We start from the raw sequence: 19,636 nt of genomic DNA, 5'->3' as shown, positions 1-19,636 counted from the left end.
ACCTTTTCCTATTGTGTGCCTGCATTCCCTGTGGTATTGGAGAACTAGTGTAGGTGGAGGAAGGCCTAAGGAAGTCTTAGGTTCCTCATGGTTTATTAAGTTGCCACCATCCTTGTTAGAAGAGATGCAGATCTGTTTTCTCCAAAGAAAGGAGCGAACATCACATATAACTATTTCAGCTCTATAAAACCCCACTGGCATTTTTACCGTACATGGGTTATGCTATTTCATCCAAGAGAACACATGCCTTTTGTAAAACTTCCTCTGACGGCTGACCAAGTCTTATACTCCTCTTTTAGAAACTTTTCTGGTCATTATTTTGAGAATCAAAGCTTGACTAAATTTGGTTTCTTGTTCGAGGGGGTAAAATGCAGCAGAAAAATCTTGCATATCACGTGCCAATCAGATCTTTTATCTCAATAATAATTAGGATAGTTCACCTTCGATATTTTTTGCTTTCATTTTCTTTTCTATTTCTCTTTGAGACAACTTCTATTTGCCCTGATGATAAAGTGAGCCATGATTTCTCTCATTTTTCTGGAAAGTTCTAGAAGGGTAACTCTGGTTAGTGAAACATATTATTGTTTCTAATCGGTGCTTTTTTTTTCTGATTGATTAATAAAAAGTTGACTTTAAGAGGATGTTTTTATTTCCCAAGAGAAATTCTTTAAATTTTCCTTACATATGATAAGATAGCTAAAAATATTTATTTATGTAGTTAAGAGTATTTCCATTTTCATATAACATGATGGAATTCATTACACATTATAGCTGCTTTTGAAGTCATTATTCACTGACCTTGTTATGAGCTGACCGAACCCTGGCCCAACCAGGAAAGTTTGGTGCAGATCTACCGATACATTACTCCAGAGCTGCAAAATAACAATGCTAACTGTGCCATCCAAAAGGACATCCTGTGAATCACCTTCCAAGATACCTGAACGCATGAGCACGCCAGGGTATCCTGTTATGTTTACCAAACAGGAACGCCGGGTCGTGCTGGCTTCATTTACCTCTGATTATCAATTGCAGTGGTTTAAAATTTCTTGTGGCTTTTTTTTTATGATGGGAGAAAGGTGAGGCCTGACCTTTTGTAACAATTGCAGTGGGGTTAAAGATGTTAAAGAAAAAAGTACAGAAACCCAGCTCTGCCACTTACCATTGGTGTGGCCTTCAGTGAGATACTTAACTTCTTTTTGCCTTGGCTTTCTCATCTTTAAAAAAGGGATACTACTACCTCACAAGGTTGTAAAGATAGAACCAGATAACACAGTGCTGGGAACATGAGCTCTCAGTTTATGGCTGCAAATATTATGATTTGCACTTAGGTATGATTCAGTATCTTTTCAGGGTAGAGATGATTGCAAAATAGAACATTTGAGTAGGCAAACATTTGGATCACTATTCTAATTGTGAGTTAGAAATTAAAATAACTATTTTATATGATAAATATAGGTATCAAGTCATATTGTAAACTGCTTTCCAGCTAAACCAAGTAACTTAAACATATTTCATTCTCTGTTCTTGCAGTTCGGGTTTTGATTTTACAAAATTTGCAAGAAATAACCCTTCATTGGAAGGAAAGGAGGAAGGAAGGAAGCAAGGAAGCAAGGAAGCAAGGAAGGAAGGAAAGAAATGGGTGATAGAGAAAGGGGAAGGAAGGTCATTTCTAAAATATTTTATTTTTTATTAAGGATTTTCAAGGGGGAATTGTTTAAAAAGCCACTTTAATCATTGTCAATATAATTTTTTAAGGAGAGCATGTTTAAAGGACACCCTTCTCATGATTGTACTGATCGCCGGTCATGAACCAGTGGCATTATGTTCATAGACAGCTTCCAGAACGTCTTGGAACTGTCTGTCAGGTCACTTGTTTCTTCTTCTTCCATAGGAAACATGAAGTTTCCTCTCCAGGGGTATATATTTTTACATTAAATGTAGAGGTTTTTTCTTTTCTTTTTTAAAAAATTGTTGTTCAAGTATAGTTCTCTCCATTTTCACCCCACCACTTCCCCCCACCTCACCCACCCCCGCCTCCTGCCCTCAATCCTACCCCCAATCCTACCCCTCTTTGGCTTTGTCCATGTGTCCCTTATACATGTTCTTTGACTTCCCTTCCCCTACTTTCCCCCATCACCCCCCTTTCTTCTCCCTTCTGGTCACTGTCAGCTTGTTCTTTATTTCAATGTCTCTGGTTCTATTTCGCTTGCTTGTTTTTTTGTTGATTAGTTTCCACTTATAGGTGATGTCATATTGTATTTGCCTTTCACTATCTGGCTTATTTCACTTAGCATAATGCTCTCCAGTTCCATCCATGTTTTCAGAAAGGGTAGGAGCTCCTTATTTTTTTCTGCTGCATAGTATTCCATTGTGTAAATGTACCAGAGAGATTTAATATTTGACCAAAGGCCACATTGTGGGAGTTAGTGTTAGATCTGAAAATTCAAAGTTAATTCCTTCTAGCAGGTCACTTAATTAATATGTGAAATACAGTTATGAATCTGAGGGAAAAACAGAACATTAAGCCCAAGAAGGAAGGTAGTTACAATATAACTGAAACCCATCTTGACAGTTATTTTCAATAAGCAAGGTGATAGTCACTTACTGAGTATATCCTGTGTACCCGTCTCTCACTTGGAGCCTGGAAATGAACTGTGATGGGAGAGGGTCGTGTGTGGAAGGAAAGTACAGTAGCGGGGGGTTCCGTGGGATGAAGCTAGTTTCGTAGACTGGAAAGAAAGGCTATCGATGTCAGAGCCAGGACGGAAAATTCTGAATGTTTTGGTTTTCAGAAAGAAACTTTAGAACTGGGCAATAAAGAGAGAAAAATTCTTTTCAGAGATGTAAAATGACATAGAAGTTAATTTCAGGAGTGTTAGAGGAGTAATATGAATTTTTTCAAAGATATAGAAATGAAAGTAGGGTTGTTTTAGGCTGATCGCCTGCGTCTGGGGTTTGCTCTCTCAGATTTGCTAGAAAATGTTATATTGAGTTTTTGCTATAAAGAAATAGACATTATTTAATACTTATTTTAATCCCAACTGAAAAATAAGTGTCTTTGTACATCTTTCTAACTCCTTCAAATGACCTAATACTGAAAGCGCCCCTCTGCAGGAGGAAACTGAATGGCCACGCTTCTGTTTTTACAGATACACACAGCCCTCTTAATGCGCATTGCCTGATACAAGCCCAAGAGAGGCTTTTAGAATAAGATTGTCCTTGAATTATGTCCCTGGGCTGAGTAAAACTGAAAGTTACCAGCAAATGTCACAAGCACAAAACAACTGCAGCCCAGGATAAGAAAACACTGAGCCTGAAGTCCCATTCGCTCAGTCTGAGCCCTGTGGACTCAGGTTCCGTTGCACTGGAGTCCCTCACCAAGCAGAAGGGCCTCCCAGCCTCCAGGGAGCCCCCACACCAGACGATCCTCTTCTGGGTCACATCCAGAGGTCAAGGCTTCCTTCTCTGGGGAGATTCCGATTGCCTCTCTAGAGCGTTTTTATCCTGCCTTTTCCCAGCCCACCAGTTCTGATGATCAGATTTCTTTGATGATGGGGGGTCCAAGAGTGCTTCTGGGAGAGAACTTAAGTGTGTTGTTCTCTTGTCTGCACGTGGACCCCGGATTCTCTTGCTGGGATAATGCTTTCGAAAGTGATCTGGCCTACCCAAAATCATAAAGCCCTTGAATTTGCCTGCATATACTAAGCTTATCTAACTTATAGTATCATTTTGGGAGGTATTTCCTACCATTCTGGTGAGACTTTTCTAGCAGTTTTTAGGGGTCCAAGGTGGCCCCTTTGATCAGTTAGCTTGGATAGGAACAGGTTAGCTGCATCCAATCTATATTCCCAAACAGAGCAGAGTCTAAACCCACCAGGCAGTACATTTATCTTATGGGTTGGGAGCAAATCCAGGTCTTCAAGTGTTCTGAGATGGAATGCCCAGTGATATACCAGTGAATGGACGAGCCACCTCTCCTGCCTGGCCTCTCTGCCCATTCTAGTCATGAGTGTTCCTAGCACTCCATATCACTAAGACCCCCGATAATCAAAGGGGCCAGGTATTTTCAATTTATCAGAAGGGGACAGACACTTTTCAAGGCTTGGAAAAGTGCCACAGTGAAATGCCTAAATAAGTGAAAGTGCTGAAGGATTTCCTGTTCCCTGCACGATCTCAAAGGTCCCTGCCAACTCTAAATTGTAAGGCTTTCGTGCTTCCAGTTGCAGAGAAAATGGCAGAAGTAGGCTGCAAAGATGAATAAGCATCTGCTAATAACTGTATAGTGTGCAAAGTGAATGGATATAGTTGACTCAATAAATGCATTGAGCACTTACAGGAGTCACCTCTGGCTTAGGTCTTGGGGATAGAACAGGGTCTTCACTCATGGAGCCTTCATTCTGTTGGGTTGGCCAAAAAGTTCATTTGTTTTTTTCTGTACAATGGCTCTAATAGCATTTAGTTGTCTTTAACTTCATTCAAAACAATTTTGTTAGTTTGTATTGTGACAGCTGTCATATCAGCATGCATTTAAAAAAACTGATCAAAATTAGTGAATTTTTATGTAGCCATTTTAATACTGAAGATAGAAGAAAATAGCAACATTTTCAGCATATTATGCTTTATTATTTCAAGAAAGATAAAGACACACCTGAATGCAAAAAAAAAAAAAAAAAAGATCTGTGCAGTGTATGGAGAAGGTGCTGTGACTGATCAAATGTGTCAAAAGTGGTTTGCGAATTTTTGTGCTGGAGATTTCTCACTGGACGATGCTCCACGGTCAGGTAGACCAGTTGAAGTAGATAGTGATCACATTGAGACATTAATTGAGAAAAACCAACATTATACTAAGCAGAAATAGCCAACCTGCTCAAAATATCCAAATCAATAAAGTTACTGGTAAAAATGAAAAACATGTATTTTATTTTATAGAAGAAAACCATACAAACTTTTTGGCCAACCCAATCACAACCTGATGTGGGAGAAGAAAGCTCCCAGGACCCCCATGGCACTCACAGCCCCTCATTCTGCCCCTCGGAGGCTCTGTGCCTGTCCGCAATCCTGGAGTCTGGGGGATGCTGCCAGGGAAGCACATTGGCCAGACTGTTTCCTTCATAGACAAACCTAAACTGGCTTTGGATTGCCCTCCTTGCCCCCGCCCCGTTGGATGCCTGCACTTCAGACCATTTTGTTCTCTGTTTGATTCTTTATTCCAGCACCATGTCCACGGGTAGCCAGCCTGGAAATGGAATATGCACTGGGGACTGTCTGAAACTGGAGGCTGATTATTTATCATGTCACCTTTCCTTCGTTTTCCTTTCCTTGTTAGGCTCCACCACCTAAGTAGATCTTTGGATGTGTTTATCACATATGCCCCACTTGGCTCTGTTTACAAAAACCATAGAAAAAAAATGCACACTTTTCTCCCCTAATTTTCTAATACTTTCCTCTTAGTCTTCCCAAGTGGCATAAAAATGCATCCACTTTTACTGCCCCAGGAAGTTAATGAAGAGGCCTCAGGTTACATGTTTAGTACCAAGTATTTTTCAAGGGAGTTCTGATACATGGCGTGTGCATCACAAAATTTTTAAAACTTGGTTTCCTCATTACGAGTGGTTTGAATTAAAATGAGAAATAGCACACTGGATCAGAACCACGGCTTGATCTGGCCCTTGTTCTTCCCTGGGTCACTGCTATGTTTTCATAGAATAAGGGTATTTCCTTATGTTGTCACCTCAGAAGTTAGGGATGTGGTCCCTCCACCAAGGAAGTTAGGTACTCCTTTCTCTGAGGCCCATCTGGACCTTATGTATATAGGCACAGCACTCAACATGTGTGTTATAAAATGTTTGTGTACATATTTATCATCCATCTGGCATATGAGCTTGGACCGCACGCTTCTTCATCTCCGAAGCCCAGTGCTGGGCACACATCGGCATCCAATGAGTGTTCATTGAATACACACATTTTTAAAATTCCTTAAATATCCTCATTATAAAGTAACATAATTATTAGTTATATAAGCTTATTATATGTCCATGAACTCACTGAAACTGTTTTTGAAGCTTGTTTCCAACTGGTACCACCTTTTAACAAGTAGCATTAAGTTAACTCTCTGTTGAGTAAAATAGTGCTTTCTTTTATCTGTTATAAAAATATTTCCTTCCAGTTTCCTGGAGTTTTAACATAATAGTAGTACCACTTAAAAGCAGCACCTTCCCTTCATCATATTGTTTTTTTAATGATTCTTTCTTGTTGTTCAGGAAGGTGATGTCTGGCCCAACTCATCAGCGGAAATCACTGTGTACTTTAACCCTCTGGAAGCCAGGCTCTACCAAATGACTGTTTACTGTGACATTTCAGGTAAAGACTTCCTCTGCGGTAAAGGCAGTTACGAAGTGCCCAGAACACAAAGTGGGGTGCATCTGTCTGTGTGTGTGAGTGTGTGAGTGTGTGAGTGAGTGTTGGCTATGGGCAGTGCACGGTATCAGCAGAGGAATAATTGACTTAAGCTATGCACTTACTCACTTCTTTCTAGAAGAGATCAAACTTTGAAGTATATACTACAGTTGTAGTGTGGAAGGTTTGGGGATGGGAAACCATGAATCTGGGTTTCCTTTTGATTTTTAGACCAGTGAGAACATTCCTCGAACAGAGTCTCACAATTTATATTTTTGGTATTTTCATAGTATTTGGCTACTTATTTTTTTCCTTTCTAAGTTTTTATAAAATAATGTATGCCAGGTGGGATGGGAGGGTAGTCTGGCAGTGGCTCGAGCCACAAGGAGAGTGTACAAGTAGGGTGGCAACCAGATGGCTTCAGGAATTGTATATACAGAGAGGAATTAAGCAAAAAGGTAAATGTATTGAGAATACCAAGAGCCAGCATTTTTTGTTCTTGGAGAAGGGAACTGAAGATATGGAAAGGAGAAGGACTAAGATGAGCCCTCTGGTCTTGGAATGGAGTTGGAGTTACCATTATGAATGACAGTTGTTAATGTGCAGACTTATAGAAGAAAAATATACATGTATGCAAATGTGTGTATGTGCATACATATGCATGTTTCCCAGTCATGTCCATTGAGGTCCCGGAAGCTCTGAGACCCTAATAGCAATGAGCACACCTAGAACCCAAAGCTCAATTTCTAAATCCCCCTCCACTGAAAGGAACCTTAGAGAGTTAACTGGTTCTAGGACTAAAGCAGACAAAGAACAAGATGAACCTGGAACATCCTCTTGTGCTGGAAAGTAAGGGGACCTCAAAGAATGACAGAGAAATGTCAGATGACGCAGAAACCAGCAGAGGGACTCCCACTGACCAAATTTGGAGCAAGTTGAGAACCAAAGTAAATAATGACCCGAATAGATTATAATCCATTGAATAAACAGGACTCAGAATCAACTCAGTAAATCTTGCCATCTGGCAACCATAGTAATCACCAATTCAGGTAAAAAGCATCAATAGATCTTAAAACTAATGGCTGAAAATGGGATGTGGAATAGGATTTTTGTAGTCTCAAAATATTCCCCTTCAAATACTTATCAATTATAAAGAAGAGAAAATTAACTTTACACTGAAGAAAGCTGGTGGATGTGATTTTATTTAATACTTGTAGTAATACAGGAGATTACCTTCTTAGACCACCTGCTAGAATGTAATGAGAACACAGCATCTCTCTCTCTCTCTTTTTTAAAAGATTTTATGTATTTATTTTTAGAGAGAGGGGAAAGGAGGGAGAAAGAGAGGGAGAGAAACATCCATGTGTGGTTGCTTCTTGAGTGTCCCCTACTGGGGACCTGGCCCGCAACCCAGGCATGTGCCCTGACTTGGAATCAAACCAGCGACCCTTTGGTTCACAAGCCAGTGCTCAATCCACTGAGCCATACAAGCCAGGACTGCACCTCTTCAATGATATTAAAACCCAATACCTAACTTGGGTCTAATTATGAGGAAACATCAGACTAACCCGAAGTGAAGAATAAAACAAAATCACCAACCTGTAATCTTCAAAGATATCAAGATCATGAAAGTCAAGAAAAGGCTAAAGAACTATTTCAGAAGGAAGAGGCCCAGAGCAATACGATGTGTAGGGCAACGTATGAGCCTGGATTGGATCTTTTGCCATAAAGATTATTGGGCTAAGGATGTACAGAGGTTCTCTGCACTACTCTAGGTCCTTTTCTGTATTTTACAAGTATTTCAGAATTCTAAACACTTGCTGACTTCAGTGAATATTCAGATTATAAGATTATAAAGCTAAATAGCCATCCGTGTTTAGTCATTTCTTGTGGTATAATTAATTTTTCTTCCTAATTCTATTCTTTTATTGTTATTTGTTATTTTATCAACCTCACACATTACTTTTGAGTCCCCAGTATGATAGATGAGGATTTAGTTCTTACATCTCCTCTACTTCTTCCTGGGCTCATTGAGTTATAATTTACAGGCAGTGAAATCACCTGACTGGGGGGCATAGTTCTGCGAACTTGTACAAACCATAACAGTCCCGTAACAACCGCCATGAAGTCCCTTCGTGCCCCTTTGCAGGAGGTCCCATCCCCCATCTCAGTCCCTGGCAACCCAGTTGCTTCAATTTATGTTCTTCATTTTGTGAACTTTATTGACAACCTTAATTAATATACTTAAAACTGTATTTTGTGTTTTGTCAACCCTATAATATCTCTTGACTGGTAAGGATATTGAGACTCCTAACCTGCCCAACACCATTCCACCCTGTTTCTCCCTCTCACCTTCTGGGAGTTGTTTTGCTTTTATGTTGTCATGATTGACAACTGTAGTTGAGTCTTCTGTTTTGTCTACCTGAATTTTATGCACTGAAGGGACAAATCGTATTCACAGATTGCATCTTATCTCCTGTGGGTCAGCTGTTCTAACTTTTAATCACTCAAAGGATAGTCCTAAATGTGTATGAAGTACACTGTCTTTCTTTACTGTCCCTTGGTTTCTCACAGTTATGCCTCGTCTTAGCATACTTCATAATCGACTGGACTCTCTTGTACAGCTTTGGAGTTTTTCCCCTGTTGTTTCTAATTCCTCATTTCTTCCCTGCTATCTAATTTTAGGATTCATTCTCTTCTCCTTAAAGACATTTTTCTTAGAGCCCACCAGCTTCTTATTCTAATTCAGATGAGTCACCTCCTACACAGTTGTTACCCAGGATTTTAAAAAACTTCTGTGTGGAATCTAATGAACAAGATAACCTGATGAATGAAACAGAAACAGAGGCACGGACACATGGAATGGACTGACAGCTGTCAGAAGGTGGGGAGGGGGAGACCAGATGAAAGAAGGTGAAGGGATCAGCCAGAGGACATGTAAGTTTGGCACCGAGACACGGATGACAGTGCGGTGGTGGCCCGAGGGAAGGGGGGCGCGGGGACGGGGTGGAGGTGAGCAAAGAGTGGGGGAGCAGTGGGGACACCTGTAATTGTAGTAACTATAAAAATAAAGTTAAAAAATAAAATTTCCAATATGTGTTCCTTTACATCGTCTCTCTTTCACTTTGCCCAGGTAACCTCCTTAAAAGGGGAGTATAAAACAAATTTTGATTCTTGCATATCTGAAAATGTCTCATTATGCCTCCAAATTCACTCCCTAGTTTAGGTAATTCTAGGTTCAAAATAATTTCTCCTCAGAACTTTGAAGACATTGCATAAACTTTATTGTAAAAATTAAGAAATTTGAAGATCACCTAATTACCATTTCTTTATAGGTGGCCTATTATATCTCCCTCTGTGAAGTTTTGTCCAAAAATGGGTTTTTCTAATTGCTCCTCCTCAGCTTTCTAGGGCCATTTGAGTTTGATTACTCATATATCCTTCAGCTCTGGGAATTTTTTTTTTATTTTTACATACTTCCTTCCATTTTTTATTTTATTCTTTTGGAAATCTTAATAATCCAATGTTAGACCTACAGGGTTGATTATCTGTTGTTAAAGAACAAGATTTTAATCATCAAACATGAGTAATAAATAGCATTAAATACCACTCAAAGCTATTAAGTAAGGAAGCCCAGAGAAATACTGATATTCATTAGTTAGGAAATCCCAGAGTGCCATGGGCATCATGCCATGCCTTCATAGGGCTCCTTCCAATGCCTCCGGTCCGTGGTTGTCTGTTTGTGTATAAGGATGAGAAAATGGGTTTGATTTTCAGGGGAGCTCGTACTACTTGCCTTTGCTGTTTTATGTGTAAATTTCCAATGATTATGGCTGTGGTGACTATTTTAGACTTGGGAGGGGTTGGTAAGAGTGCACAATCCTTAGTGTTTTCAAGTGCAAAAATTCTACTTTTCTGCTGTCCCCAGAATGTTTTCAGTTACTATCTACACAGTCACTTTTCTCTGTGCATAGAGGGGTCGGGCAGTCTAAGAATAGTGCAGAAGGATGGGCTACCCTCCACCTCCCCCAGGGACATGTCCCTTCCTGATGATGTTTATCTCACCTTCCACTGATATAACTATCACCTTGACTTTTATGATAGTCATTTTATTATTTTAACATATAATTTTATCACCTATGAGTTCATCCCTAAGCCAAATAGTGTTTGCCTACTTTAAATATTTATATATTGAAATCATACTCCATGTCTTATGCTCTCAGCACCAGGAAGCTAAAGCCACTGAATAAATATTGATCAAATAAATGAAAAAAAAAAAAAGAAGGAATGAGTGAATGAAGCTAAGTGTGATCTAGCCTTTCCTTGCCCAGGACTGTGGGATTCTCAGCACGGACTCAGGATAAGCGCAGGACGCATGGGGGTTTCCGTGTTGACAGAAGTTTGTTTCTGCACTTCAGACCAGCATCGTCTCTCCCGGACTGCTTCGTGGGTCTGAAGGAGATGTTGGTGCGTCAGTATTCAGACACGGCTGGAAATGCTCCAGTGGCCCCCACGCCACAGGTGGTGGGATCTCCCTCCTCTCCGTGGCTCCCCTGGGCCATTGTGCTTGGCCAGATTCCAAGGGGGTTGGCTGCTCTCCAGGAGGTTCCCAAACATCACATAACCAGTTGTATCGATCTATTGTTCCATTTGCAATTCTGACTTCTGCCACAGGATTCACATCCTGGGTAAACTGAATAGTATAATTTTCCATCTGCATGACATTCTTCTTTATTCTGTTAGTGGTATTTTAAAAGACACAGTCTCTAGGGAAGGGTTTTGTTTACATAGTAATTCCATATTATCTTCCCTGTAATTCCATGCAATTCTGTGTGTCTTTTCAAGGGCCGTCAATGATTCCTTGTTATTATCTTCAAAGGGTTGGTAAAATCTTTTGGTTTTAGGTCTCTAAGAAATACTTCTTAGGCAGATTGAAAAGCTCCTACCCTTGCTTTATTTTATTTTGCTTTGATTTTATTTTCCTATATGTTTTGAGAGATAGAAGCAAATACATATAGATATGCTTCCCCTCACACCTTTTTCCATGAATGATAGCATAATTTATGTAATGGTTCTGAGATTGGTTTTTAAATATTTCCTAGAGATTCCATAACATTAAATTTAAAAGTGTCATTTTTTTCATGATTGCATATGAATACTTTTATTTACTTACCACAATTGAACTTTTAACCTTTTGTCACAGAGAAATAGAACATAGATTCAAAAATATATATAATGCATGCTATGGTGAGCAGAGTAATGGCCTCCCAATATGTCCATGTTCCCAGCACCTGTGAACACGTTACCTTATATGACACAGGGGAATTAGGGCAGAAAATGGAGTTTAGGTTCCTATTGAGTTGACCTTAAACTCAGGAGATTATACTGGATTATGTGAGGGGCTCAATGTAACCATGAGGGCCCTGAAGTGTTGAAGAGGGAAGCAGAAGTTACCAGTCTCAGTGTCAGAGTGATGTGACATGAGAAAGATTCTACCAGCCATTTCTGGCTTTGAAGATGGAAAGAGCCAGGAGTTCAGGCAGCCCGTGTAAGAACCTGGCAAAGGTAAGAAACGGGCTTTCCTCTGGAGCCCGAGAAAGCAGCCCGAGAAATGACAGACCGTGATTTTAGCTCCGTGAGCCCCATCTTTGACTTTTGACCTCCAAAACTTAAATAAAAAAACTGTAATTACAGTTGACGTACAATATTAAATTAGTTTCAGGTGTACAACACAGTGATTAAACAGGACCTGCAGAACTTTTAAGATAACTTTGTACATTAAACTACAAAACTTGTAATTTGTTATAGATCAATAGGGAATTAATACACACATATATACATTATAACAAGTAATCATACTGCAAACATTATATAATTGCTATGAAGGTCAATAATGAAATATGTTCAGCCTCGGGAAGCCCCCTGGTGTGTTCCTTCCCACTCACACTCCACTCACCCCAGCCGCCCCTCAAGATCATCACCATTCTGCCTTTGATGATCGTAATTTCTTTGCTTTCATTTATAGTTTTTACCCCTATGTCGGTACCCCTAAACAATACAGTTTAGTACTGCCTGTTTGGGGAGTGTACATCATTGGAGTCAATCTGCATGTCTCATCCATGGTGTTGCTCGTAGCTCTAATCACATTTCCTTTTCATTGTTGTATATGTGCCATTGTGTGAATGCACGCTCAGAGACTGGAAGTTGCAGGGAAGGCCAGTACCACTGGTCCTGAGGGAGGCCTCTCAGGATGCACGAAATTTAACCCATAATCCCCAACTGCAACCTTCTTTCTTTCAAAAGCTTTATACCTAGGTACAGTTTGTACCCTCAGATAACACAGAAATGAGCAGGGGTAATACCCACAGACCAACAGCTACATTGCAATGCTCCACAGTGAGTGAATAGGTAATGGAAGAGGGTATAGAACACACAGCTCAGTCTTAGGGTTTTCAAGGAAGGCTCCTCAGAGAAAGTGATCCTTGAAGTATTTGTTAGTGAAGAAAAAACTGGAGGGGTTGTGGCTGGGCATCTCCGGCAGGGATGTACTTTGAAAACATGTAACAAGAGCATGAAGTGACAAAGAATCACACACTCTTAGGGTGTGGCTGCCAGAGAGAAAGACAGAGATTGAGAGAGACAGAGACACTTGGGAGGGGGTCAGTGGGGGCAGGAATTGAAGCTAGAGGCTGGAGTAGCAGGTAGGATCTAGTCCACAGAAGGCTGCCCTGGAATGCCAGACTGAGAACCTTGGACTTCATCCACTCCATCCCGAGTGCAGTGGGCAGTCGCTGAGGGCGGTGAAGCAGGGGAGTGACCTGCCAAGCAAGATGTGATGATGGCAAATGTAACATCATTACGATCTTTTCAGTTCATCTAAGATTGAAGGTTTTTTTTCATTTAAAGATTTCAGGTTTTCTTAGAATTAGTTAGACCTGCATATTAGGCATTTATAAAGACTTGCTGATGGTTTGATCTAAGGTCTTGAAACTGATCTTTCATCTATCTTGACTTTTCAATGGAATGTTGAAATTCTGAATTTAATCATGAAGATTACCTTTTAAAATTTTCAAAAGGAAACAGCATATATTTGGTTTGGATCACCATATGGGAACTTCAAAGGAAGCAACACTTTCTCATTTAAACTGTGAAATGTAGATAGCATCGTTAATGGGTGCTTCAGAGTCAAATGCAGAACATCAGCATGGTGGAAATGATTCCAAATATACCTGCTCCCTTTAAAGAGCCAATTAAGATGAAACCTAATTGTCCCTTTTTATTGTGCATACCATAGGAGAGAAACATCTAAGTTTTTAGCACAGTTTAAGGCTTTTGATTCTTATCCTAATTAAACTAAAGAATGGAGATTTAATTAGATTTAGTGAACAGAAAGCTAAATCACCCCAATCATTAAAAACACTTTTGTGTTTTCAGCAATAAGTGAGTAATAAATACTGTTCATGTATATAGCTTTTCTTCCTCAAAACCCATCCAACTGCAACTGCATAATAATATAAGTTTTCTGAGTCCTATGAGTAAGAAATTATTTTCTTGATCAACTACTTTTTAAATTATATTTTCAGTTATCAGATATTTCAAGCATAAATAAAAATACAGGGAATAATATAAAATATGTATATATGTAGAAAATATGCATGTAGAATACAAAAAAACTTGAATAAATGGAAATGTATACCTATGTTTTTAGTCAGGAAGATCACCATCATAGCTAGGTCACTTCTCCCTATAAATGTAATGTGATTCCAGTGATAATATCAATAAGGTTTTTTTTTTTAAATAAGTCAATTTCAAAGTTTTTATGAAGGAAATAAATAAACTAGGGTTGTCTAGAAAATTCAGTAACACAAGAATAATGTTGGAAGACTAGCCCCACCATGTGTTAAAAGTGATTTTAAAAGCTATATCAATAAAAAAAGATCAAAAGAAAGAAAGAAAACAAGGAAGGAAGGAGAGAGAGAGGGAGGGAGGGAGGGAGAGGGGGGAGGGAGAGAGAGAGAAAAAGAAAGAAGAGAGAGAGAAAAAGAAAGAAAGAAAAGAAAGAAAGAAAGAAAAAAAGAAAGAAAAAGAAAGAAAGAAAGAAAGAAAAAGAAAGAAAAAGAAAAACAAACATAAAGCTATAACAACTGTAATTGCATGGTTCTGGAGCAGGAAGGAAAGTAGCTACCCTATCAACATTCATTCCTTCCATCCTCACCAGCAACAACAACCAACATGCCCTAATCTCCTAAACCCTCCCCTCCCCCAAATCCACACTTCCCCATATGCTTGTCTTGTGAACAGAATAAAAGTCCTTATTTGTTTAATCCACTTTGTTTCATTTATCTTTTGCTGTATAGCAAACTACCCTACATTTAGTGGCTTTAAACAACTAGCAGTCATTTATTTTACTCACAGATCTGAAATTTGGTCAGTATTCATGAAGGATAGCTCCTCTTTGCTCCACATGGAGAGGACTAGAAAAGCTTGAAGGTAGAGGAGGCTGATACCATTTTATGGCTCATCCGTCTTACATGTCTGGCAGTAGATCCCTGGCTGTTGGCAGGAACCTCGCTAGGTTCTGTTTGCTGGAATCCCTATCTGTGGCCTCCCCTTGTGCCCACTTGCTTCCTCATGGCATGAGCAATGCACCAAATTGTCGATGGGGGAAATCTATTGCAGTCTAGTTGTCATTTCTTAGGTTACCTATCTTTTCTGTCAAATTGATATTAAGAATTATTTTATGTTTGGTGTTCTACAGTTTCATTGTGATGATTTGCCTTTACTCAGCACTTGATACGCTTATTCAATCTAAGAACCTTTTGTTGATTCTAGAATATTCTCTGAAATTATCTTTTCAATGTTGTTTTCATCTCACTATCTCAATTTTCTTCTTCTGGAAATTCTTTTAGATATATGTTTTCCCCATGGAATTGCTGTATCTTTTAACTTCTTTTTTTTTAAAGATTTTATTTATTTATTTTTAGAGAGGGAATGGAGGGAGAAAGAGAGAGAGAGAGAGACATCAATGTGCGGTTGCTGGGGGTCATGGCCTGCAACCCAGGCATGTGCCCTGACTGGGAATCGAACCTGCGACACTTTGGTTCACAGCCCGCACTCAATCCACTGAGCTACGCCAGCCAGGGCTTTTAACTTCCTTATATTTCTGATTTCTTTGTCTTTCTATAATACATTCTGGGTATTATTCCAAGATGTTCCTTCCAGTTGACTAATTCTTTCTGTAGCTATGTCTACTTCTTGGTGTGTTCATCTATTGAGTTTTTCTTTTCATCAACTTGATTTTTTTAGTTTTAGAAACTCTTTATAGTTTTAACATTTTCATTTTCCCCTTTATTATGGTTTTTATTTCTTTATTTACCTCTTTAAAGATTTTAAGAATGCTATGTTAGATTTCATTTAAGAGTTTTCTGTTATCTCAAACTCTTGGGGTACTAATTTGCATGTTAGTGGTAACCACTGACTTTCCTCACTGGCTTGTTTCTTCAGATGGTTTGAAGTGTTTACACTGTGAGGTCATCTTTATTATGTGCTATGGGCTAAATGTCTATGTCACCACCCCCCCCAGTTCATGTGTTGACAACCTAATCCTCAGTGCTATGGTATTTGTAGCTGATGAGGTCATGTGGTGCAGCCCTCATGAATGGGATTGTGTCCTTACAGAAGGGACCTCACCCCTTTCTCCATGTGAGCACACAGTGAGAAGAGAGCATCCATGAGTCAAGAGGTGAGCTCTCATGAGACACTGAATATCCCAGTGCCTCAGTCTTGGACTTCTCAGCATCCAGCATTGTGAGAAATAAACTTTTGTTATTTAAGTCATCTAGTCCATGGTATTGTTGTTACTGCAGCCCAACCAAACAGACTAAGGCAGCATGAGGACTGGATCATGGAAGTATTCCTTCAGAGCAGTTTTTTGTTTCTTTTGACAAGGACCCTGTAACTTATGTCCTCAGCTTCTGATTCTTTCACCTGTAATCTAGTGTAAATTTGGATCCCCTACCTGTGGGTAGAACTTTGATTTCTCATAGGAGCCTTTTCCCACTCTCCGAGTGACAGGTAGAGGACACGCTTCATCACTGCTTCCCTATACCAATAGGCAGGATTTCTCTAGTGTCCTTTTTGGGAAGAGGCATCCTTTTGAAAGTCCTGGGTTTATGTGAGAATCTAAGTTCAACGCTCACCCCCAGATGGGAACGAAACCTTATGTCCTGTTTCTTTGAGTTTCAGTTAAGACTGAACACCACGGAAGCCACTAGGCTGCAAGGCAAGGCCTGTATGTACTTTATAAACCTCTAAATTTCCTTTTCTAGCACCTGGTATTTTCCTTTCTTTCTTTCTTTTGAGCTTGGATAAGTATTAAAATGTATATTTTCCTGTTTTCCTACTTTTAATAAGCTTTATTTATGTATTTATTTACCTTTAAATATGTATTTTTATTGTTGTTCAGTTACAGTTGTCCCTCCTTTTTCCCCATTGCTCTCCCCTGCCCCATGTCCCCATTCACAGTCAATCCCCCCATTGTCCATGCCCATGAGTCCTCTATTTGTGTTAACTTTGCTTGCCCCTTCCTCTTCTATCCCCCATTACCCCTCTCGCCCACCCCCTGTGGTTACTGTCAGTTTGTTCTTTATTTCAGGGTCTCTGGTTCTACTTTGCTCATTTGTTTGTTTTGTTAAGGTCTACTTATAGATGAGATCATATGGTATTTTTCTTTCACCGCCTGGCTTATTTCACTTAGCATAATGCTCTCCAGTTCCATCCATGCTATTGCAAAGGGTAGGAGTTCTTTCCTTCTGCTGCGTGGTATTCCATCATGTAAATGTACCAGTTTTTTGATGCACTCATTTACTGGTGGACACTTAGGCTGTTTCCAGAACTTGGCTATATTGTAAACTGTGCTGCTATGAACATTGGGGTGCACAGGTTCTTTTGAATTGTTGTTTCAGGATTCTTAGGGTATAGTCCCAGCAGTGGGATTGCTGGATCAAAAGGCAGTTCCATCTTTAGTTTCTTGAGGAAAGTCCATACTGTTTTCCACAGTTCCTGCAGCAGTCTGCATTCCCACCCACAGTGCACCAGGGTTTTGTATTTAAAGTTGAAGGATGGACAGAGACAGCTAACTCTGACGTGTTGTCGTAAGTTAACACAGCTAACACTGTTTGTATGTTTCTTGAGATGATGTCCTTAAAGAATCCACTTATTAAAAATCTAGATTTGGGGGTTTCATCTGTACTTTACTGAATCAAAATATTTGGAGGTAGGCCTAGAGAATATTTTAAATGAGCACTGAAAAGTATATGGCAAGGTTGCATGATACAAAATCTATGTGGAGAGAAATCAGTTTTATTACTCTACAATGAGCAGTAGAAAATAGAAATTAACAAAAGCAATATCACTTATAATAGCACTAAGAAGTAGGAAATACTTAGAGATAAATTTGACAAAAGACGTGAAAGACCTATACACTGAACTACAAAACATTGTTAAGAGAAATTAAAGACCTAAACCCTACCCTATACCCTGTTAATAAGTAAGTAAATTCAATATAATTAAGATGTTATTTATCCCTCAAATTCATCTCTAGATTGAGTACAATCCAAATTGAACTCCCAGTTGCTTTTTTTGTAGAAATTGACATACTGACTCTAAAATTCATATGGAAATGCAAAGAACTTGGAATAGCCAAAACAATTTTGGAAAAAGAGGAATAAAATTAGACTACTACTACCTGATTTCAAGACACTTACAGTTATCAATAATCCAGGATAATATCTCTATCTCAAAATTCTTAATTTAGTCTCATCTTTTGCCATATAAGATAATATTCTCCCTTTTGCCATTTCCGGTAATATTTATATGTTCCAGGAACTAGGATGTGGATATCTTTGGGGGCTGTTATTCATCTAACCACAGATCCCATATGGGTGCCCAATTGTTTGAGCTATTTAAAGTGTATAGTCCCTCTTTCCTTAATGATATCCAATGCCTGCTCTGTCATAAATCACATTTACATATATGTGTGCATTTATTCTGAGTTCTATATTCTTTTTCCTTAGTCATTTTTGCACTCTCCCCAACACTAAATTATCTTTATTATAGTAGCTTTATAATAGCTTTTAATATATGAAAGGCCAAACCCCTCAATTTATTCTTCTTTAAGAATCTCTTGATTGTTATTGGCCCTTTGTTTTACATTTAAATTTTATGATCAACCACCAAATTTCACCAAATTTTACCTGCTAGCATTTTGTCTATTAAAGCATTAAAATTATAGATCAGTTGGAGGAAAATTGACAAGTTTATGATGTTGAGTCTTCCTTATCAAGGACATAGCCTAGTTCTCCACTTACCTAGGTCTTTGTTAGTATCTTTCAATAAAGTTTTACATTTTTTATCGAAGGTCTTAAGTATATTTTATTAGATTTATTTCTAGGTACTTTATTTTTGTTTCTGTTACAGATGGTATCTTGAGAATTCATTTTTCTGATTGTTGCTGGGTATAGAAATGTAGCTGACTTTTGCATATTGATTGACTTGATAACCATCCATTTTACTCTATCTTACTTATTCTAAAAGATTATTTCTAGATTCTTTAGGATATTCCAGGTAGATAGTCCTAAAATATGTGATAATGGCAGTTTGTTCTTCCCATTTATAACCCACCTTTCTTTTCTTGTCTTATTGCACAGGAATAGAACTCAAGTACATCTAAGATTGGACATCTAAGATATTTTAGATGGCAAGTGTTTGAAAGCTCATGGTTACATTTTTCTGGTATTTAATGCAGTGCAATCTACTGCATTCAGGGATTTCAGGGCTGTTCAAATTTTTCTACTTCTGTGTGAAAACAAGGTGTTAATGTAATCAGAGGTGAGAAACTGCCCTATTTTTAAAAAACATTTAAATAGTTTGCTCTTCTAATAAGGAATCTGTCCTTTTAGCTTACTAGTCCCTTAGGCTTGTTCCTAAAATTTAGGCTAACTCTTGTAAATGCAAGGCTGGGTATTTCTTGTACTCTTATTCCATCCTGGGTGAGGGAAGGGGCTAGATACAAAGAAGACAGAGTCCTTTGAAGTAATTAATAACTCCCAAAGAAACATCAGCTCACTGCTTTATTACAACACATCTCCTTTTCTAAAATTTATTTATTTAGGAAGGCAGTCAAGGTAACAGATGGGGAAAGCTTTAAGCCTGACAGTTATAAATAGTCTTGCAGTTTGTT

At 38.8% G+C, this 19,636-nt stretch overlaps 1 protein-coding gene across 1 annotated transcript in view; it reads left to right on the top strand.

Moving 5' to 3' along the window:
* HYDIN (HYDIN axonemal central pair apparatus protein) overlaps positions 1-19,636 on the top strand; it is a 322,142-nt gene that overhangs the window by 104,354 nt on the left and 198,152 nt on the right. The window contains exon 10 of the mRNA XM_045819132.1: positions 6,261-6,360. Within this exon, the coding sequence (XP_045675088.1) occupies positions 6,261-6,360 (100 nt within the window). The remainder of the gene's footprint in view (positions 1-6,260; positions 6,361-19,636) is intronic.

This window comes from Phyllostomus hastatus, unplaced genomic scaffold (genome assembly GCF_019186645.2).
Source record: "Phyllostomus hastatus isolate PE091 unplaced genomic scaffold, TTU_PhHast_1.1 phas_scaffold_345, whole genome shotgun sequence".
Lineage (NCBI taxonomy): Eukaryota > Metazoa > Chordata > Mammalia > Chiroptera > Phyllostomidae > Phyllostomus > Phyllostomus hastatus.
This window is presented reverse-complemented; position numbering and strand designations above follow the sequence as displayed.